This window comes from Narcine bancroftii, chromosome 5, assembly GCF_036971445.1.
Source record: "Narcine bancroftii isolate sNarBan1 chromosome 5, sNarBan1.hap1, whole genome shotgun sequence".
Classification (NCBI taxonomy): Eukaryota; Metazoa; Chordata; class Chondrichthyes; order Torpediniformes; family Narcinidae; genus Narcine; species Narcine bancroftii.
Window position 1 is genome coordinate 69,514,904 of NC_091473.1, and position 23,893 is coordinate 69,538,796.

Sequence of the window (23,893 nt, forward strand, 5' to 3'; positions counted from 1 at the left end):
AATCAACTTGCATCATTACATCATAGGTGCAATTTTTCACTGAACAATATACACATTTATTATGGCAACTGAGTGTTCACTTTCATCCTAATTCCTAAATTACAAGCACATATATATTTTTTCAGTTATATATTTCACCACAGGCACACTTAAGTATAACTGCACACCACAAAATATTAGGTTCATTACAGTGTAGCTTTATGTTGTGGAAAATCAAGGATTTATTCAAGGTACATAACAGAATCTTTTATCAGTTGTCCACTTCAAAAATCATATCATTTAAATGATTTGATAATCTTAGCTGCCATGCTGAAGTAAAAAGGATTCCAACATATTATAAAATTATTGTACTTCCTCTCTTATAAATAAAAACATTTTGAAAATAGCAAACAAAAGCTGGTTTCAAACATTACAAGATCACGGGTGTGTTACAGCTAATTGCCAAACAAATCTCAAGTTGGATACAACAAAACTACAGCAGGTTACACTGTAAATCTCTACACTATTCTGCTGGTAAGAGACCACATTTTAATTAAAAATGGATATGAAATGCTTAATAGAACAGATTTAAATTGGCATTTTATTAAAAAAATTTGATTTTTAAAAATACATACTGTGTGTTGATTCAAAGGCAATAAATTCCTTTTAAGAGTCCATGGCACATTCATGGTAATAATAGGACATAAAACACAACAGTACAGGCCTCGATGTTGTCCTGACCCTCATCTGGGACATTTTAAACTCCTCAGAATATACTTTAATATCTATGATAACAGCAAGTCATGCTGCTGATTTTGTAGAAAACTCAGCTTGCCTGCTGCTCATCTAATAGACGTTCAAAAACGGTGGGATTTCTTTACTGGTTGTACTTGTTTCTTGCAGTATGTTCAACTTCGGCATAACAAAACAGGGTCAATTTACTCTATGTTGTAACTCAGAGGAGAATGAACAGAGATGCAGCAGTTGTACAAATACTGCATTAGTGGTGTCACAACTGAATAAACATTTTACATACATGTGCTGACAGATGGCAGTTAAACCACAAATTTCTGTTTAAAGGGTGGGCAGCTTCTAGAATGTCATTGATGGTTACTTCATGTTGGAACTGCTCCTAGGTTTCAGCTGGGACAGAGATATTTTGCAGAATAGTGATACCCAAATATGGTCTAGCGTAAAGTAAACCTTTCCCAACTAAAATATTGTCTAAATGTCTTTTAAATGTTGCAAATGTTGCAACTATTTATAAGTTCATTGTGCCATATTTTGAGCTATTGGTCAGAAACAGTTTTGGAACAGGCATTTTAAAAGGATTTTATTTCCAAAAGAAATAATGGTGGAGTTTAGCATTTCCCATTCATAACATATGTCAGTAGCTGCCAGGATTAAAGCCCTTTGGATGGAGGCTTGTTTCTTTAAATGGATGAGGGAAAAAGCAATAGACAAACAAAATTAGCCAAACATATCATTGTTAGATTTATGAACACATAGGAGTAACTTTTTTTGCTTATGGATGTGGGGACAGCAAAATATAGGAAGAAATAGGAACAAAAATGGAAAGTCATCAGATATTTTATAAATTTATTGCACTTTATACTGCTTATTTTTCTCTCCATAGTTGGGAAATTGGTGCTCAGATCTTCACTGGTCTGTATTTTGGGGGAAATAAAGAGACAAAAATAAAAGTGACTCAGACACTGAAGGCTTCTCCATCCTACACAGTTGTGAAATATGCATGTGGAAATCAAGGCTCAAACAGAGGTCCTGGTGTGAACAAAATCTATTTTACTCACAATTTGATCAAAATTTTCAGTGGTTTCTGCAGCACCTCATCTTCCATTAGCATTCCCTAATAATAGCTTCAAGAACAACGGTCTAAAAAATGTATATACAAGCAATGGAGAGGATAGGAATGTGTGAGCAAGAGCAAGGGAGAAAGTACCTGGAGCAGTTGTTTGTCTAATCATACCTGGACACCTCAAACTAAGCCTTTGAACAGGAATCTAAAAAAAATGGAGCTGCAGAATGGTAGAATGAAAGAAAAGGGAAAGAAAAAAGAGAAAATGAATTACAAAAACAGAAGAACTTAGCTATTATAGAAGAGAATAAGAGTACACAAGCAAGAAGAGCAAAAGAAACAGGAATGGTTGAATAAGCAATAAAGGAGTAAGTACATTCTCTGATAAAAATAACCAAGTAACAGAATAAAACTGCATGAATATCAGATGGACAGAAGTTTTATCTTTTTGTATGCATTTTCTGAATGACACCCCAAGGAGTAATCAGAGAAAAAAAATACATGCTGTAAAAGTATGATCAAGACATTTCAACAAAATACTGTGGAAAAACTTTAAAATTTGGTTCAGATCTCTGACAGATCCAAATGAATATCAACATAAAACAGGACAAATGACTCTGTACAGAGGAGGTTCTTGCTGCCCTGAGGCAAATAAAATAACTCCCAAATTGTAGTGGGTGTGAGGTGCTTGAGGATGACTAATATTCTGTTGTTTAATAATGCTCTACCGATAATCTGAGAAAATATAGTCCGATGTGCCTGATGTCAGTATGGGTAAATTGCTGGAATTAATACTAAAGGATCAAATATACAAGTACTTGGATAGACAATAACTGGTGAGGGAAAGTCAACATCGCTTTGTGCATGGTAGGTCATGTCCAACCACTGTTACGGTTTTTCAAGGTTACCTTAATATTTGTTGTCCACATGGACTTTAGGAAGACCTATGACAAGGTTGGTCAAGATGGTTCAGTCGTTTGCCGTCCTGGTTCAGGTAGTGAATTGGAGTGGACATTGGCTTTGTGGGAAAAGCCAGGGAATGGTATTAGAGGGTTGCATCTCTGAGTGGAGGATTGTGATAACTGGTGGGCCTCAGGGATCAGTTCTAGGTCTATTGTTATTTGTCATGTATATCAACAATCTGGATGATAATGCAGTCATTGGATCAGCAAATCTGTAGACGACACTAAGATTGGGGTTGTAGTGGACAGTGAAGAAAGCTCTTAAAGCTTGCTGGAAAATGGGCTGGAAAAAGGCAGGTGAAATTTAATGTGGATAAGTGTGGGGTGTTACACTTTGGGTGGACAATCCAGGGTAAGAATTACTCAGTAAACAGGAAGGCACTGAAGAGTCTGGGAATACAGATACATAATTCTCTGAAAGTGGCGTCACAGTAGATAGGGTTGTAAAGAGAGCTTTTGGCACATTGCCCTTCATAAATCAAAATATGGAATACAGGAGTTGGGAGGTTATGTTGAAATTGTAGAAGACATTTGCTTTCCTTGCTGTCTACTAACAACCCCAATCATCTACAGTTTTGCTGATTATATTATCATCCAGATTGTTGATATACAATCAACAATAGACATATCACTGATCCCTGAGGCACACAGTAATCATAGGCCTCCACTCAGAGAGGCAATCCTCAAATACCATTCCCTGGCTTTTCCCCACAATAAAGATTGAAAAGAGTGCAGAGAAATTTTACAAAGATGTAGCCAGGACTTGATCAGCTAAGTAATAGGGAAAGGTTGAATAGGTTACGACTTTATTCCATGGAGTATTGGAGATTTGATGAAGATATACAGAATTATAGATCGTGTAAGCACAAATTGGCTTTTTCCACTCCAATTGGGTGAGAGAAGAATGAGAGGACTTGGGTTATAGATAAAAATTTGAAATGTTTAAGGGGAACAATAGGGGGAATTTCTTCACTCAGAGTGTGGAAAGAGATACATGCGGAAGTGATGGATGCGGATTCGATTTTGACATTTAAGACAAGATTGGATAGGTACTTGAATGGGAAGGATATTGAGGGTTATGGTCCAGATGCAGGTCTATGGGACTAGGCAGAATAAATTTCCATTATGTACTTGATAAGCAAAAAGCCCGCTTCTGTGCTGTAGAAATATATGGTTCTAATAGCTTCTAGCTTTGATTAAGCTTTAATTAAAAAAACTAATATTTTTCAAATACTTGGTCCAAATTGAATGATTTAATTAAAAAAAGGCAGTGAAAGGTTTCCTGTTTATTGATCTTTATTTTGTATGATTTCTGAATTGGGAAAAAACCATTAAAGATCATGTATTATATAAATTTCTGGTTAACTTGAAACACAAGTACAGAAATTGCCTCTGAGATCTGACCAAAATGTAGATACCTGCAAGTGGATGGAAATTATTTTGAGCAGATTACTCAAGTTGCCTCAGGAATAAAAATTCTCATCACAAAAACTAACCCCAAAATGTATCAAGAGTTTACTATCCTAATCTGGAATATAACAATAAACTAAGTAATTTATGTTCTGAGTTTACAAAAGCCTGAAAAATGCAACTGACCCACCTCATACATAACGTGGTGGCACATCAGCCTTCAAACGAAGAATAGAAACATTAATTTTAACCTGACATCTCATATTTGAACAGATAAATATTCAACAAATGTGGAAAGTAAAAATCAGAACCTTTTAACAGAAATTGCTTTGCTGTATTCGTGAATTCACCAAGGTTGACTATCTTAGAATATTCTCCAGAGTGAAAGTTTATATCTGCAAATTAAGTAACAGCACTTCAACTCTATCAAGCTACATGTCATATTGGGTATACAGTACCTTTGAGTTGAATACTGTACATTAAAACAAAGATAAAGTTTTGTACCATTTTAATTATTAAGTCCCCATAATCTTAGAAATGTCTGCAGGCTGCTAGATGACAACCACATATATTCCACCAGGCTAAACTGCAGATATCCCATAATAAATCCACAAAGAACATCTGTCACATTGTGCCTTCCTAGCATCACTCTCGAGAGTCCCACAATGCACACCCACAGCATCACCAAAATGCGTAGTGGTACAGCTAAAACCAAGTGATTAAGGAAGAATCGGCCTCCCATTGCTGCTCTGGTTGCATGTCCCGATGGGAAGGAGTATCTGTCAACAGAAAATGTTGCAAACATGTCCATCCTGTTGTGCGTGGGGCGACGCCTGCGGACCAATGACTTGACAATCCCTACCAGGACCAGGTCCAAGATTAAAGCTAAACAAAGAAATAAACTATTATTATTATTATTTATCTATAGATAGAAATACAAAACAACATGTAAATAAACCATTTTTAATGAAGCAAATCACCCTTGAACAGTGAACAAATTTGAGACAAAAATACAGAAGCAGATTAGGATGAATGTTCAAAGGATTGGCCTAAGATGTACATTTATTATCAGAGAAAAGGCAGAGATTAAACCTTAGAGAGCATATTCCAGAACCTGGTTCCAAGAGAAAAGATTCTCACTAGTAATGGGGCATTTAATACTGTGCGAAGGGTCAAAATGGAGGTAGTGCAGAGATCGAGGTTTGAAGAGCTGAAAGAAATAGTTAACGTGGGGGAGGAGGTGGTAGTCAGTGGTGAATCTATGAAGGGACTTGAAAAGAATAAGGATTTTAACATTGAAAATTACAGAGTCAGTCTCAGGCTGAAATGATGAATGAGAATTGGAGCTAATTATCAACAGCGATAAATACAATCACGGAGAAAGTAAATGAGATGCCAATCGAAACTTGATTGGAATATTTAAATCGATAGAATGGATGCGAGTTTGAATAGAAGATAAACTTGAGGCAGGATGATGGTAAAGAGAGAATGCATGAAATGGGATAGAACCTAGATCAGGGGTGTCAAACTCAAATTCACGGAGGGCCAAAATTAAAAACTTGGACTAAGTCGAGGGCCGAACTAAATATTTATTGAAAATTTTCAACAACATCTGCATGTTTTCTCTTCTTTCAACATATGTAATGTTAAACTTTTTCTTATTAAAATAAATGTTTAATAATAGTTTTGGATAAACTCTTTCCAGAAGCATTAACAAATGAGAAATAAAATATCCAATAAATAATATTTCTCTATAGAGGATTTGTCAAATGTTGCTAGTGTGCTGTCGAATAGTAAAATCTGAGGGCTATTGAGAATGTGGGAGAATAACATGATTCCTGAAACAATCAAATGGGTGACTGATTGTGGGCAAGAACTCTAGCAGGGTTATTTGCCATGCCCTTTTTCCATTGGTACAGATATCCTTTTATTTACACACTTTTCAAGTTTTATGCCTAATGAGCTTGTATCCAGGTGCAGGACCATTTTTAACCAGGAATATATTTATCACTGTGACATGAAACTATTGGAAGATCGTTTTATCCTGAGATTAAAGTTCATAATACTTACTCAGGCCTGTGTGCGGGAGGGCGGGGTTTGCGGGCGATCGGGTTGGACAACGACAGTGCAGGGGCATCGGCTCTCGCTGCAGGGCGGCATCTCGGCGGATCAGCGGCCCCGTCACCGTGAGTCGCGGGTCGGCCTGCGGCAGGGAGGGGGAGTGGGCAACGGTCCTGGCGAGGTCAGGCCCCCCCTGAGTTTCTGCCGGACCCCCCTTGACCTGCTAAGTTTCTCCCGGATCCCCCTTTGACCTGCTGAGTTTCTCCCGGACCCCCTTTGACCTGCTGAGTTTCTCCCTTCTGGTGTTTTTACGAGAACCACAGACTTTCGCTCATACATTGATGAGGGGGATCAAGGGCCAAACATTGTCAGGTACCTCTCTGCTGGATAAAGGATACGGTTTAACCTGCTGAGTTTCTCCAGTGTTGGATTTTCACGAGGTAGAGTCAAAGGGCCGAAGGGCCTGTTTCTGATCTGTAATGTTCTATGGACCCTGCCCTTCTTTCCGTGCCGGTGTCCCAGGACCTTTCCAGGGCAGTCTCTGCGCTCAGGACCGCGCTGGGATCCCAGTCAGCGGTGGAGGAGCAGGTGAGCGCGGCTAATCCCGATCCAGCCCACGCCACTCCCGAGATTGGCGGGGGGTTCCACCCTACCTGCCCAACCAGCCTCGCTCTCCACTTGTGGCACCCGCCGCTGGTCCGGTGGGAAGGCGCAGGGCGGCCGGCGCCCCCATCGCCCGGCGGGGAGCCCCAATCTTCCCTCCGGCGTCCCGACTCCATCTGCAGCTCCAAGAAACACTGTGCCACTGGGGTTTCGGGCGCTGGGAAGCGGCCTTGGCTTCCCCTGACACCGGCCAGGCCGCGCTGCGGTGGGGGGGTGGGCGGGGGACACGACAGCGTGTTTATAAAACCACCCACCACTACTTTTCAAGGACCAGGATTTTTCTCTCTCTCTCTCTCTCACCCTGGGACACAGCGGTTACTGTGCATGTGCTATACTGGCGCGGAGGCCAGCGGGCCACCTCTAATACATTTTTGATATGATCTTGCGAACCAAATATAATTATATGCCCGCGGGCCAGAGTTTGACATGTGTGACCTAGATTTTAGGTTGAGGGCACATTTCAAGAGATTTGAAATGAAGGGCAAGTTGAAAGGAAGGAATGGCAAAAGGCATCTGAACAGATTGTCTTCATCATAAATAATGGGAGAAAATATGTTCCTACTACTTGCTGGAGAAGATTGGAAAGGATAGTTTAATAGTTTGTGGAACAAATAAATTGAGTGTTATCTTTATACATTAAAAAAAAACTTTAGACATACAGCACGGTATCCAGTCCACAAGCCTGTGCCACCCAATTACAGCCAATTCACCTACAAGCCCCATATCCTTTTGGAAGGTGGAAGGAAACTGGAGCACACAGAAGAAAACCCACACAAACATGGGAAGAACGTACAAACTCCTTACAGACAGTATGGGACCAGAACCCAGGTTGTTGGTGCTGTAACAGCGCTGCGCTAATGTCACTACACTAACCATGCTGTGCCATATGCTAAATGTTCAGCTCCCTATGCTAACTGTGCCAGATTTCTGGGCATCTTTAAATAATTATCAATTTAACAATGGTAAAAGAGTACAATAATCCTCAATATATCACACTCAAATTTGGTGATGTGGCTAAACCAGAACTCTGCCTCTCCTTCCCTGAACTCACTCTGCCTCTCCTTCCCTGAACTCACTCTGCCTCTCCTTCCCTGAACTCACTCTGCCTCTCCTTCCCTGAACTCACTCTGCCTCTCCTTCCCTGAACTCACTCTGCCTCTCCTTCCCTGAACTCACTCTGCCTCTCCTTCCCTGAACTCACTCTGCCTCTCCTTCCCTGAACTCACTCTGCCTCTCCTTCCCTGAACTCACTCTGCCTCTCCTTCCCTGAACTCACTCTGCCTCTCCTTCCCTGAACTCACTCTGCCTCTCCTTCCCTGAACTCACTCTGCCTCTCCTTCCCTGAACTCACTCTGCCTCTCCTTCCCTGAACTCACTCTGCCTCTCCTTCCCTGAACTCACTCTGCCTCTCCTTCCCTGAACTCACTCTGCCTCTCCTTCCCTGAACTCACTCTGCCTCTCCTTCCCTGAACTCACTCTGCCTCTCCTTCCCTGAACTCACTCTGCCTCTCCTTCCCTGAACTCACTCTGCCTCTCCTTCCCTGAACTCACTCTGCCTCTCCTTCCCTGAACTCACTCTGCCTCTCCTTCCCTGAACTCACTCTGCCTCTCCTTCCCTGAACTCACTCTGCCTCTCCTTCCCTGAACTCACTCTGCCTCTCCTTCCCTGAACTCACTCTGCCTCTCCTTCCCTGAACTCACTCTGCCTCTCCTTCCCTGAACTCACTCTGCCTCTCCTTCCCTGAACTCACTCTGCCTCTCCTTCCCTGAACTCACTCTGCCTCTCCTTCCCTGAACTCACTCTGCCTCTCCTTCCCTGAACTCACTCTGCCTCTCCTTCCCTGAACTCACTCTGCCTCTCCTTCCCTGAACTCACTCTGCCTCTCCTTCCCTGAACTCACTCTGCCTCTCCTTCCCTGAACTCACTCTGCCTCTCCTTCCCTGAACTCACTCTGCCTCTCCTTCCCTGAACTCACTCTGCCTCTCCTTCCCTGAACTCACTCTGCCTCTCCTTCCCTGAACTCACTCTGCCTCTCCTTCCCTGAACTCACTCTGCCTCTCCTTCCCTGAACTCACTCTGCCTCTCCTTCCCTGAACTCACTCTGCCTCTCCTTCCCTGAACTCACTCTGCCTCTCCTTCCCTGAACTCACTCTGCCTCTCCTTCCCTGAACTCACTCTGCCTCTCCTTCCCTGAACTCACTCTGCCTCTCCTTCCCTGAACTCACTCTGCCTCTCCTTCCCTGAACTCACTCTGCCTCTCCTTCCCTGAACTCACTCTGCCTCTCCTTCCCTGAACTCACTCTGCCTCTCCTTCCCTGAACTCACTCTGCCTCTCCTTCCCTGAACTCACTCTGCCTCTCCTTCCCTGAACTCACTCTGCCTCTCCTTCCCTGAACTCACTCTGCCTCTCCTTCCCTGAACTCACTCTGCCTCTCCTTCCCTGAACTCACTCTGCCTCTCCTTCCCTGAACTCACTCTGCCTCTCCTTCCCTGAACTCACTCTGCCTCTCCTTCCCTGAACTCACTCTGCCTCTCCTTCCCTGAACTCACTCTGCCTCTCCTTCCCTGAACTCACTCTGCCTCTCCTTCCCTGAACTCACTCTGCCTCTCCTTCCCTGAACTCACTCTGCCTCTCCTTCCCTGAACTCACTCTGCCTCTCCTTCCCTGAACTCACTCTGCCTCTCCTTCCCTGAACTCACTCTGCCTCTCCTTCCCTGAACTCACTCTGCCTCTCCTTCCCTGAACTCACTCTGCCTCTCCTTCCCTGAACTCACTCTGCCTCTCCTTCCCTGAACTCACTCTGCCTCTCCTTCCCTGAACTCACTCTGCCTCTCCTTCCCTGAACTCACTCTGCCTCTCCTTCCCTGAACTCACTCTGCCTCTCCTTCCCTGAACTCACTCTGCCTCTCCTTCCCTGAACTCACTCTGCCTCTCCTTCCCTGAACTCACTCTGCCTCTCCTTCCCTGAACTCACTCTGCCTCTCCTTCCCTGAACTCACTCTGCCTCTCCTTCCCTGAACTCACTCTGCCTCTCCTTCCCTGAACTCACTCTGCCTCTCCTTCCCTGAACTCCAAGGAGAGGCAATGAGGAGTATAATAGAGGACGTTGAGGATGAGAATGATTCAGGTGAGAGAGTGGTTTTCGTAGGGACGAAGGAAACCAAGGCATGAGAGAAATAATGATTCAGCATGTCAGTAATTGTATAAAACAGAAATAGTTCGGAATTTTAAAATGCTGTGGTGATATAATTTAGATTTTTCCAAGGTAGGTGGGTCATACTTGGATAATTAAGACACATTTAGGATGTAAAGTGAAACAAGAAATGATTTGTCATCTTTTTATAGTGATGGATAAAATGACAGCCTTGTGAAAAGACAAGATTGATGATGAGGCCATGAATACTGGTTCATATGCAGCGAGTGATTTTGGGACAAAAGGGAGGTTAAAAAAAAACAGCATCTCACCTGAGGCTTCAGGGAAGCTGAAAATCTGTCTAGTTAAGCAACGATCATACTAAGATGAATAAGGACATGAAGACTAAATGACTGGAATGTGCAGTGGAACAAGGCTTGATGGAGAAGTTACAAGGAGCAGGGCAAAGCTGGATAGGAAAGTTTCAACAAGGAGAAGATATTAATTATTCCTCAACTACATTTCCACATCAATTCAAGGTTATAATTTGATCATCCAAAATTTATTCTTGCATGACAAGAGACTTGTTCCTAATACATTATGGAACCAATTAAACTCTAGAATGCAAAGGGTTGGAACAGAAACCAGTGAACTGAATGAATGAGATATGAATAATCCCATCAGGGGAGCTGAGCAAGAAAGGCATGGAGAAAAATATGTGGAAATTGGATTTCCTGCTCACAACAATGCAACATGTAACCCGATAGGCTTTTCAGAGAATGCTTGCCAAGGCAGAGGCAAAAATTATTGGAAAGTGGAAGTCAAACCTGGGAAGTAATTGAGAGAGAAAAGTGATTTAAAGATTAAAATTTGGAAGCAATGAAAATACAAGAGTGGAAACAAGAAAAAGGGGCACAATAATGGTGGGGGAAATAAAGATGCCCATATTGCAAGTCCTGAGAAGCAGATAAAACACAGGGAAGGCCAAATTATACATTGGATACAGTAAACACACACACACACACATGCATGACAAGGAAAAAAAATTGTGGGTTTAAAAAAGGCAGATTTCAAGTCGGAGCTCTAAAGGTAAAGGTCCAACGCCCCTTACAGAAACCTACAGCACTTGGTGTTCCTGCGTGGTTTCCCCTCCAAGAACTGACCAGGCCTGAGCCTGCTTAATCTCTGAGGTCAGACAATCTCAGGTGTATTCAGGCTATTAGGTTTCTATATATGTGGATATATGATGATTCCAACAAATTGAGTTCAAGGTGCTGTGGACAAAAGTTACAAACTGAAAGGTCACAATAATGGAATAGAGTTACTGCAATTTCTCAATAGTCAAAAGTCACTTTAGTTTAATAAATGTGCTCTTCCCATTGATTTATGATCAAGTTATAATTATGAATCCAGATTAGATTATGTAAATTATTGATTTAAATTTCCCAACTTTCACTACCAATGAATCAAATGCTGCTAATCTAATCAGCAAAAGATATGTCACCAAGGGTGATAAGAGAATGAGTCACATTCTGATTATGCAACAAGACTCAAAAAATTAAGAACAGAGGTGAAGAGATCTAAAAAGGGTTAATTTCAGCCACTTTAAAAAGGATGCGGACATAAGCAGTGGGTCTTTTTAAAAGCAAGAGTAAAATATGAAATTCTGCAAATTGGAGTAAAAACACAATGCTGGAGAGACTCACCAGGTCAAACAGTGTACTTTATGTAGCAAAGATAAAAAAAATGTCACCAATGTTTTGAGCTTGAGGTCAAGCCTGAAACCTTGGTTATGTATCTTTATCATTGCTACATAGAGTTTGACCTGCTGAGTTTCTCCAGCATTGTGTTTTTACTTTTTACAAGCAATTTTGATTTCTATGTTCGATGAAACACTATTATAATTAGGTCACAACTTCCATCTCTAGATGGTGACAGTTTCTTGCACATTCATAAGGAGATCCACATTTTAAATTATTCCTCAATGACAAAGCAAACCTCTATTCCATGATATGCAGAGTAGTGAATTCCCAATCCCCATCCATTTTTAAATAAAGCCAATTGTTTAAAATTTTAAACAAGGTATTTTAGAATCCATGTATTTTAGGAATGTCTTCTGCAAAGAAGGCACCATGGCTTGATTATTTGGAATAGCATGGAATTCTGTTTGAAGTGAAACAGGAAAGTCTGCAGATGCTGTGATTGTAGTAAAAACACCAAAATGCTGGAGGAACTCATCCAGTCTCGTAGCATCCATAGGAGACAAAGATATATTATCGATGTTTCGGGCCCCGAGTCTTTCTTTAAGGTACAAGCAAAAAGCAGGCAGGTGTCTGAATTAAAGACTGGGGAGATAAAGGGGGAAGAATTGGTGGGGGGAGGGAGAGAGAAAGAATGGGGAGTACAGACCATCAAAGGGCATTAAACCATAGAACATTCCAGCACAGAACACAGGCCCTTCAGCCCTTCTAGTCTGTGCCAAACTATTATTCTTCCTCACCCTACTGTCCTGCACCCAGTCCATATGCCTTTATAACCCTCACATTCATGTACCTGTCCGAATTTTTCTTACATGTTAAAATTGAGCCTGCATTCATCACTTCAGCTGGCAGCTCATTCCACACTCAGTGTGAAGAAGTTCCCCCTAAACTTTTCCCCTTTCACCCTTAACCCATATCCTCTGGTTTGTATTTCACCTAATTTCCTGTAGTTAGGTGACCAAAATTGCACACAAAACTTCAAATTTGGCTTCATTAATGTCTTAACTTAACATCCCAATTCCTTTTCTCAATACTTTGATTCATGAAGGCCAATATGCCAAAAACTCTCTTTACAACCCTGTCTACCTGTGACTCCACCTTCAGGAAATTAAGTATCTGTATTCCCCAATCCCTCAGTTTTACTGCACTGCTCAGTGCCCTACCATTTACTGTGTATGTCCTACCTTGGTTTGTCCTTACATTCACACTTGTTTGCATTAAATTCCATCTGTCATTTTCAGCCCAGTTTTCTAGCTGGTCCTCTGCAAGCTTTTAAAGCCTTCTTCGCAGTCCACAACATCTCCAGTCTTGTGGCATCTGAAGGTTGGCTGACCTAATTTACCGCATTATCATCCAGATTATTGACACAAATGACAAATAACAATGGCCCCACAATTTTGTAATCCCTTACTAATCACAGAGCACCTATGGCATAGGGATTACTTAAATTGGTTTGTGAGTGGAAAGAAAAAGTTTGAAAACCACTGATTTAGAGTGACCAGAGGAACATTAACATTTGATGAGCCACTTCTAATTTCCATGTTTAGATATGGACGGGTTAGTTTCTGATAGGACAGGTGAGCGAATGACATTTGATACTAGGTTCATCTAGCCTTTGCTAGAATTAATTCCTGGAAAGAGAACTTCACTTGCTAGGCTTGTATCTATTGCCCAATTCTCCTGAATTGAGAAGGCTTGCTAGGACATTTCAGAAAGCAGGTAAGCATCATGCACACAGGTGTCAAATTGAAATCACATGTAAAGGAGACAAAATAAGCATGGCAAGCTTTCCTCATTAGTGAACCAGTTGGTGACAAACCAAAGCCTTTTATACTTGCTTTGTATTCAAACTACTGTAGTAGGATTAGCTCTACATCTAGAAACACAAAAAACATATATTATCTATGTTTCAGCATCTGGCTTGAAAATAAAATTATTTTTTGTTTCAAATCACACTTGACGCATGACAATGTGAAAGACAGAAATATAAAACAAAGGATGACATTCAGCATTTTGTACCTGCTCTGGCATTAAACATGATCTTGGGTAATCTTCTGTCTCAGTACCACATTCCTGCTCAATCCCCATACCCTTAATGCCTTTTGTATCTCGTACTACACTTCTGCTTTTTATTATTAGTTTTAGCAACTTGACCTCCACAGTCTTCTGTGTTAGAATCCTACAAATTCACCAAAGTGAAATAGCCCTTGTATTTATTTGTTATTATTTTATATTTAGAACATCCCCCTGTAACAGATCTGTGTTAATATTAATCCTTAGTTTAATGTTAAAACTATATTTCATCTAGATATGGTTTAATAATTATGTTATAAGTGGTTACAGGAGCACAAAGAAAACACTTTAGTATTTTAAACACACTTGGTTCTTTGTAGCTGGCTTCAGCATCAACAAATGCATTTGCATTTTAAACATGATTGACCACAAAAACTAGTTTGAAAGCCAGAGTCTGATGTTGCATTGCAAGGAGAAGAGATGAAAATTTTTTATGATGGTTCTTGAGGTAAGTGGGACAATGGATTGTTCGCTTGAGTATACAAGAATCCATTTTGTTAGTAAATTCCAGATAGCATGGAAACAGGAGAGACCATCAAACAAAGCTAATTACTTTGATTCTGTAAGTAGACAGAAATGTTTGAGCACACAAGTGTCAAAAGACATTATGAACTTCAAAGACAGAAATGATGTCACATATCATGTGATATGAGAGATTTGAAAGAAATACATGATCAAATTCAGACATTTTTGGATCAGTACAGAAGTCAAGACCCTGTGACACCCAGGAGCTGCAAGCTTGTGAAAGACAGGGTTGAATTACAGTAACTAGAAATAGTTACTCCTAATAAAAAGGGGAATACAGAAAATAAGTGGATTTCAAAAGGGAAGCGTGGAAGGAAACTGACTCTTAAGAAGTGAAGAAGAAGAAAAACTTGACCTTCTGGAAAGACAGGACTTGTATTATCCTATTCACAGGTGTATTGGGAAGGGTTGTGGCTGTCATGTAACAGCATTGCCCCCTATCTCGTCAGAGGAGAGACCACCTGCCAATCAAGTTTTGGTTCCACCCCACCCATTAGAGCACAGCTTGCTGTTGGTTCCATGCAAATTACCTGGACTGCACTCTCCAACCTGCCTGTATGTGGCCTTGGGCCATTGGCTGTTTTAATTGGATTAACCCTCCTGGCACTGAATCATTAGCCTCCTGGAAATGATCTGGGCTTGTCCTTCTAGCACTATAAAGGCACCATTTGCTCTTTGTTCTCTATCTTTTGCCATCTTGGGACCACCCTGCTTCACCCTGCCTGCACTGAGTCAAGGGGTGGTGGAATAGTGTAGTGATTTTTCCTTGACCATTGTGTGTGTGTATTTTGTTCCCATGCCATTTTCCCCACGTTCGTTATTAATTGTCCACTATTTCTTTTCCAGGGCTACTATAAATTGTGAGAGTGTGTGCTGCGTCAGTTACCATTTCTCACACTTGCTTTCTGTAAATAAAATACTTCCCCATCAAAATTGGATTCAGAGTCCTTGCCTTTGAGACCTACCATATCAGTTTCCTCACAACATAAGTGCTTTTAAATAAGTAAGACCACTTCTCATTTGTGCCCAGAAAATGGTCTCTCCTGTTTGAAGAATATCTCTATAAAAGACAGCTCATCAAAAGAATCGTGAGTTAAAAGACATGTGAAGATGTAAAGTTTAAAAGCGCTTTATAATTGTCACTGAACTGAAAATTTGAGACCTTCAAGCAAGTCCAAAATGATGCTGAAGTTTTAAAATGGAGTTTTCAGAGTTTGGGGGTGCGCAGGCCCACGCACCCAGGCCCACGCACCCAGGCCCACGCACCCAGGCCCACGCACCCAGGCCCACGCACCCAGGCCCACGCACCCAGGCCCACGCACCCAGGCCCACGCACCCAGGCCCACGCACCCAGGCCCACGCACCCAGGCCCACGCACCCAGGCCCACGCACCCAGGCCCACGCACCCAGGCCCACGCACCCAGGCCCACGCACCCAGGCCCACGCACCCAGGCCCACGCACCCAGGCCCACGCACCCAGGCCCACGCACCCAGGCCCACGCACCCAGGCCCACGCACCCAGGCCCACGCACCCAGGCCCACGCACCCAGGCCCACGCACCCAGGCCCACGCACCCAGGCCCACGCACCCAGGCCCACGCACCCAGGCCCACGCACCCAGGCCCACGCACCCAGGCCCACGCACCCAGGCCCACGCACCCAGGCCCACGCACCCAGGCCCACGCACCCAGGCCCACGCACCCAGGCCCACGCACCCAGGCCCACGCACCCAGGCCCACGCACCCAGGCCCACGCACCCAGGCCCACGCACCCAGGCCCACGCACCCAGGCCCACGCACCCAGGCCCACGCACCCAGGCCCACGCACCCAGGCCCACGCACCCAGGCCCACGCACCCAGGCCCACGCACCCAGGCCCACGCACCCAGGCCCACGCACCCAGGCCCACGCACCCAGGCCCACGCACCCAGGCCCACGCACCCAGGCCCACGCACCCAGGCCCACGCACCCAGGCCCACGCACCCAGGCCCACGCACCCAGGCCCACGCACCCAGGCCCACGCACCCAGGCCCACGCACCCAGGCCCACGCACCCAGGCCCACGCACCCAGGCCCACGCACCCAGGCCCACGCACCCAGGCCCACGCACCCAGGCCCACGCACCCAGGCCCACGCACCCAGGCCCACGCACCCAGGCCCACGCACCCAGGCCCACGCACCCAGGCCCACGCACCCAGGCCCACGCACCCAGGCCCACGCACCCAGGCCCACGCACCCAGGCCCACGCACCCAGGCCCACGCACCCAGGCCCACGCACCCAGGCCCACGCACCCAGGCCCACGCACCCAGGCCCACGCACCCAGGCCCACGCACCCAGGCCCACGCACCCAGGCCCACGCACCCAGGCCCACGCACCCAGGCCCACGCACCCAGGCCCACGCACCCAGGCCCACGCACCCAGGCCCACGCACCCAGGCCCACGCACCCAGGCCCACGCACCCAGGCCCACGCACCCAGGCCCACGCACCCAGGCCCACGCACCCAGGCCCACGCACCCAGGCCCACGCACCCAGGCCCACGCACCCAGGCCCACGCACCCAGGCCCACGCACCCAGGCCCACGCACCCAGGCCCACGCACCCAGGCCCACGCACCCAGGCCCACGCACCCAGGCCCACGCACCCAGGCCCACGCACCCAGGCCCACGCACCCAGGCCCACGCACCCAGGCCCACGCACCCAGGCCCACGCACCCAGGCCCACGCACCCAGGCCCACGCACCCAGGCCCACGCACCCAGGCCCACGCACCCAGGCCCACGCACCCAGGCCCACGCACCCAGGCCCACGCATGCAGTGGGGATTTAAATTTAGAGTTTGTTAGAGATATGCAAGAAATGTCATGTTACTATAGTTTAATAAAAATTATTATTTTGAATTTATCATCATCTGGTGAATTTTTGCCATTGCTGTTCCTTTGTTAGTGCTAACAAAGTCTTAGTCCCGAACAAAATTGAGAAGGTTGTTAGTTTGTAACACCCCCACAAATGGAAAACAGTTCTCCAAGTCTACCCTACCAGTTTTATAATTCTAAAGACCATATCAGCCTTCATTTCCACCCCCTCCTCCCAAAGATAGAGGAGCCCCAGAGTATTTAATTCTTTTTGGGTTCAACCTCAATTCCAGGATCAATGCAGTTAATCATTTAATAATTTAGCACCTTCATCCATGATTCCAATATGTTTTATTTTTGAACACAGCACTCCCAGTAAGCTGTCCTTATAAATAATTGGCAAGGCTCTATTCATCATTTAATTTCAATTAAGAGTAATACATTTTTAAGAAAGATGTCAAGGCTCTAGGACTCAAAGATTTATTTGAATGGAACCAGCTATGTTGAGACCAAAGAAGATTTTTCAGGTTAAGATTAGAATAGACAAGCAGGAAAATGGATGTACTGTTGGCATTATGCAAGATAAGAACACACAATATCAGGAGATAGACTGAGAAACAGACAGAAAGCATTAGAGATGAACAGATCATTTCTGGGTTTGGAAATTGTGACTATTGGAGTGTAACAGTGATTGGTGTTCTGACTCCTGTTATTTACTGTGGTTAAGAGGACCATGTGTAATGTAGCCATGTTTAGCGATGATACAAAGTTAGGTGACAGTGAGTTGAATGAAAATTGCAGAGGGGCTTCAAGGAGATATAGATAGGTTAAATTAATGGACTAGGACAATGAAGATGGAGTACAATGAGGGAAATCAAAGTTGTAAATTCTAGCAGAAAAAATAGAAAAGTAGAGATTGCTAATGGTGGAAGATGTTGAGAGGTTCAGCGATTTAATGTTCATGTACAAAAATGTCCGTAAGATTCGAACAATTAGAATGGAAGACTGAGTGGTGGACTTCATTGCAAGAGAATTTACAAGAGTAAAGATATTTTAGCAAAATTATATAAGAGAACCTATGATAACATAAATGGAAATATTGCATATATATTCAGTCTTCCTAAGAAAGGAAACATCTGCAATACTGAAAGTGCCTCAAAAGGCTTACCATATTGACCCATGGTCAAAAACAAATGTTCTAAAATAGAACAGCGAAATAGCTTAGAAGTATGATGGAATCATACAAAATTTTTCATGGATCTTGGCAAATTAGATGTGGGAATGTTTCCATCAGCTGGGTTATATGGAACAGGGAGTGCATCTCAAAATAAGGTATTGGTTACAGATGACTGAGATGAGAAAATTTTTTTTTAGCCCAAGAGTGAATCTTAGAATTTCCTATTCTACAGAGCAGTAGGGATTCACTCATTGACTATAATTGAAGATTGAGATCATCATTTTTAGACGTAATAGGAATTGGGAAAGATGGGTAATAACTCAAAGCTAAACACAATCTGTTGGAGGACCTCAGCAGATTGAGCAGCATCCATGAGAGAAAAAGAAAATTCGACATTTTGGACTAAAACACCCATCAAATTCCTCCAACAGATATTGTTCAGCTTCAGATTTCAGTATCTGTAGTCTCCTACATGTCATGACCTTACTAAATGGTAGAACATTAAAACTCATTTCATTAAGAACTGGAATTAAATTTTTAATTCCATAAATTTAAAATGTGAATGCTTGATATAATCAATTCTTTGCTGTTGTAATACCACCAGCATTAAGCTAAACCTACTTTTAAAACTTTAACTCCATGCTCTAAGGTTACAGGCATTTTAATGTGAGGAATAAACTGTTGTTTATGCTATTTAGCTGGATGATCATTTTACACTTGATTAAATTTTCCTCTCAAAATTTAGCCTACCTTTCCTCCTCAATAGCTTATTCCTTGTGAACTTTTTGTTATCACATGCAGCACTGTGCGGCCTAACACAAATCTGTGCAAGTAGGCACACTTGCATTCAGTCAAATATCATGTTTTCCTTCAAACTTTCATCATCTTTCACTCTTGCCATTATTCGGGAATTGTGTATACACACTCCAAAAAATTCTGGAAGAACAGGGATCAGCATTTTTAATCACATATACTCTTGCCTTGCTTGATCTCCTAAAATGCAGTCCCCAACAACTCCAGACTGAATTCCATTTCCTTATCTAACCAATCCACTGACACCTTCCATCATTTGCACAGATGGCTCCTAAATTTCTAAATCATTGATATCTGTCTGGAGAACTTCACATAAATATTTTATTTTCATCAAGAGAGAGATAATCTTCCCTTAAAGTTTATCTTTTAAGAAATCTATGGTATCCAAAAATTATTCTATACCTTTCAATTTTTTTCTATTCAATCTACTTGTGGCTCTGAAAGGGATAATCAATTCATCATTTAATCCATTTCTAAAAGTATATACACATTATTCTGAATAATATTATTAAATCCACTTCCACCATTTGTTCAGGCAGTGGATTTCTCAGCACTGCAACTCAACAAAACCTTGTCTTTCTTCTGGTTACAAACCCATACTTCACATTCCCAACTCAACTAATAAATGGGGCATGGGTGAATGTGAATGAACATGTTTAAACCCTACTTTTTGCTGGGTGTTATATAGTAAGTATTTGGCATTATACAGTTACATAGGTTTGTTTAGGGCAGGTAAATTTTGATCAATTTGACTGAATTCTTCAAAGTACCATACTAGATGGCAAACAAGACCCCCCCCCCCATTTCAGCAGGGAATATGATGACATTTTTTTTTTATAAAGTGTATTACAAGTAAGTTGATGAACAGATTCCTTTTGCGCTGCTGGCGAGGGCCATTATGGTCAGCCTTCTCATCAAGGGAAGTGAGCGGCAGCAGCTCCAGAAAGCACACACCACCGAAGGAAGGTGGCCCATGAAGTTGCTGGCCCACTTCCTGGCCAGCTGCAGCACCTCTGACGGCATCTTGAAGCTGGGTGAGAAGTCGGCAACCTGCTCGATTTTAACTTTGCATACAAGACCGGGTGGTATTTTTGAGAAAAAAAGTGAGTCTTCTATACCGTCAAATACAGTAACAGTGTATTTTCAAGGGCTAAATAGACTTCTGTAAGGCTTTTGACAGTGCAATACTGATGAGAAAAGTTAGAGCAGGGCAAATTGGAACCAAAATTGTCTTTGCATAGACAATGCAGGGTTGTCACAGTGATTGGAAGCAAGTGACCACTGGTTTACGACAGGTATTAGTGCTGGGACCCTTATTTTTTATTACATTCAAAAATAATTTGGATATGAATGTAGGAAGTATGATTCGTGAGTTTGTAGATGACGCAAAAATTCAAGCCATCGTTGATAGTGAAGAGGCCGCAGGACAATATTGATGATTGGGCAAGATGGGAAGATAGTATGGTGGATGGAATGTAGTAGTGATGAACATTTGTAATGACTAACAAAGCTAGAACAGAAACAATGGTAGACCCCTTTGGAGCACTGAGGAACAGACCTTCACATGCAGGTTTGAAGGTGGCAGCATAAGTAGATGAGGGTTAAGAAGAAATCATAAATTCTATCCTTCATTAGCCAGAGCATGGAATATAAAAACAGGGAGGTTATGAAATAACTTTATAAACATTAGCTGGACTGCTAGGTACAGTTCCGATCGTCACATTGCAGGGAAGAGGTGATTTCATAAATAGGTTGCAGAGGAGACTCATAAAGGAGCATTTCAGCTACAAGGAGACATTGGAAAGGCTGCATTTATTCTCTTTAGCTCAGAGCAGGTTGACAGGGTGCCTGTTGGGGGCTATACAAAATTATAAGGGGCATTGATCAAGTGGATAGTTGGGAGCTTTTTTTTCCCGATAGTAGGTGTGTAAAATCAGAGGACACAGGCCCGTGGTAGTGGCATTGCGCTCTTTTTTCACCCAGCGTGATTGAAGTTTCAAATACACTGAGAGAACGGCGGTGGACTCTCACAACTTTTAAATACCCAAATAAGCATTTGAATCTCCAATGAACCGCGTCTTTGAAAATGGGATTGAAAATCTTCGTCCGCGAAGCCAAGCCAAAGAAGAAGAAAAGAAAGAAAAAGAAGAGACCGTATGGACACGCTCTGTGCGGGATGACTCTTACCCCACAGCAGATTTAACAGCACTTCCTGACCGGCGGCACTGTCGCTCTTCCACAGGCAGTAGAAGGTGCCGGTGATCCAGGGGACGCCGTGGCCCGACACCTCGATCAGCTTCATGATGGGCCTGACGCTGCCCCAAGGGGAGTCCTCGGTCGCGCAGACGCCCAGGCGCTTGGACAGCCACAGGTCAATGGCTAGCAATGACCGCAGAGCGATGCCGAGTAGCGAAGGGTTCAGCTTCATGCAGTCTTCCTCGGGCAACTGCGGTTGTGAGCAGCCACCGGCGGGGGCGGTGAGACAGGAGGAGGAGCCCGAGTCCCGGCGCAGACCGTGACCCTCGAGCTGTGCCGCCCGGTGCCGCGGTGAAGGTGGCTCCGAGGCCGGCCGCTGCAGAAGACCCGGCGGCCGACTTTGCATCAGGTACTCGAGCCTCCCTCCATTACCTCCGCCGCGAGTCTCCCGGCTCCTGGATTTGGGAGAGTGAGCCGGCATCTTTGGCTGGCTTAAAGCTCGACTCTCACGGCGCTACACATCTCCACCATCTTGCAGCACCACGGTCTCACGAGACGCCAAAGGCGCGTCACCTGTCAATCAACGCCCGTTCCTCCAACCGTGGCTCGCGCTACTCCGCACTGCCATTGAATGAAGACGAGCACATATGACCAGTGGCATTCAATGAAATACATCAATGACTGGCTTTGTCGGTGTTGAAAGAACTGCAAGGACTGACGTTCAATGTTCTGCAAAAAAAACCCAGCATGCACGTCGTTAAACATAAAAGTTCAGATTTATTGCCAGTCTGCCACAGTACAGACATAACACAAAAGTAAAACGGTAAAAGTAGTTTTAAAAAAAGTATTTCTGTGTCACACTCCCATTTCTGTCCATGGCTTTATGTACTATCCCAAGAAAATCACTCACAATTTGGAACAACACCTGATTTTCCTGCCAGATGGCATTAACATCGACTTTTCCGGTTTCTCCTTCCTTGCCCCTCCATTCACCTTGCTATCTCCCCCCACTCTTTTGTTTGGACATCTGCTAACCTTGATGAATGGCCAAAACGTTGGTTATGTATTTTCACCTTTGCTATATAAAGGACTCTGCTTGACCTGCTGAGTTTCTCCAGCTTTGTGTTTTTGCTACATACATGACATCATATACAGCCATGAGATAGTTTTTCCTGCAGGCTACTTTTCTACATTCATATTTCTACTTACCGGTCATGCAAGTAAAAACTGTACTCAAGAAAAGATACACACACAAAAGCGAGAAATGTAAACACAAAAGCAATGCAAACAAAGAATCAAAATTTATTGTTATGAACATGTCACGAAATTTGTTGTTTTGCAACAGCAGCGTCACAGTGCAAACATTTCTTTCAACCACATTTCAAAATAAATAAAAAAATAGTGCAATATAAAGAACAAGTCAAACTGAGGTAGTGTCTTTGGTTCACTGTTCATTCAGGAATCTGATGGCAGAGGAGAAGAAGTTGTCCTTGTGACTCTGAGTGCTCGTTTTCAGGCTCCTGTATCTTTTTCCTGATGGGAGCAGAGGGAAGAGGACATGGCTTGGGTGGGGGAGTTCCTTGAGGATTGAGGGGGTTTCTTAAATCACCGCCTCTTGTAGATGTCCTCGATGGAGAGAAGACTGGTACCGTGATGTTGCAGGGTGAGTTAACAACCCTCTGGAGTTTTTTTTTTCTGTCCTAGTTTTGCCAGCTCTGTACCAAACAGTGATGTTCCCCACAGTTCACCTGTGAAGGTTTTTGTGACGGCTTTGGTGACATACTCAATCTCCTCACAAAGTATAGCCACTGGCAAGCCTTCTTTATGATTGCATTGACAGGTCCTCAGAGATGGTGACACCCAGGAACTTGAAGTTCTTGACTCTCTCCACTGCTGACCACTTGATGGTTTCCTCCTGAAGTGCTTGGTTTTGCTAACGTTGAGTACAAGGATGTTTTGTGGCATTATTCAACTAATTAATCTATCTCCTACCAGTAAGCATCCTCATTGCCGTCTATGATTCTGCCGACAACTGTGGTGTCATCGGCAAATTTGCAGATACTATCATGTTACAAAAAGGCAGCTTGTAGCTGAATACCCTTCTCCTGTCCTAAATGTAAATTGTCAATTGACTAAAAGAGCAGCATCCTCACACGCTCAGATCTGAGACTGTGAACTCACTTTAACTTGTTCTTTTGTATGAAACCACTCAGAAACAGGGTAGTTAAAGCAGCAAAGTTAGATATTTAAAATGTTTGCCATCTGTCATGTTCTGAAGATATTTTGAGAGTCAAAAAGATGTAACCTGAGCCCAATGACAGTCATGTACAGGATAAAATGGGAATGTTTATGACATTTAAATGCTCAGTTCAGTACCTAAAGTTCAGAATTCTTACTCATCATATTGCATAAACATTGCCACACCTTCAAGGTTCAGTATTGCTTCAAAAACTAGCTGAACTGAGGGAGGATGCGGA

General features: G+C 43.5%; 1 protein-coding gene across 2 annotated transcripts; it reads right to left on the bottom strand.

Moving 5' to 3' along the window:
- Positions 1-1,558: 1,558 nt before the first annotated feature.
- On the bottom strand, positions 1,559-22,050 carry plpp6 (phospholipid phosphatase 6). 2 transcript variants are annotated; one of them, XR_011357618.1, is made up of 3 exons: positions 21,408-22,050; positions 4,358-5,052; positions 1,590-1,646 (listed from the first exon to the last, which is right to left on the bottom strand). XR_011357618.1 is itself a non-coding variant. In XM_069937767.1 (2 exons), exons 1-2 carry the CDS (start codon positions 21,895-21,897, stop codon positions 4,676-4,678), a joined length of 867 nt encoding a protein of 288 aa, XP_069793868.1. In that variant the 5' UTR covers positions 21,898-22,050; the 3' UTR covers positions 1,559-4,675. The 2 variants fall into 2 exon arrangements, 1 of the variants encoding a protein (XP_069793868.1); XM_069937767.1 differs by having other exon boundaries at positions 1,559-5,052.
- Between the last annotated feature and the right edge of the window lie 1,843 nt (positions 22,051-23,893).

Excerpts from the sequence above, each read along its gene's own strand:
- plpp6 (XM_069937767.1), bottom strand. The coding sequence starts at position 21,897 with ATGCCGGCTCACTCTCCCAAATCCAGGAGCCGGGAGACTCGCGGCGGA. Across the intron at positions 5,053-21,407 it reads GCTGTTAAATCTGCTGTGGG|CTTTAATCTTGGACCTGGTC; the intron begins GTAAGAGTCATC and ends TTCTTTGTTTAG.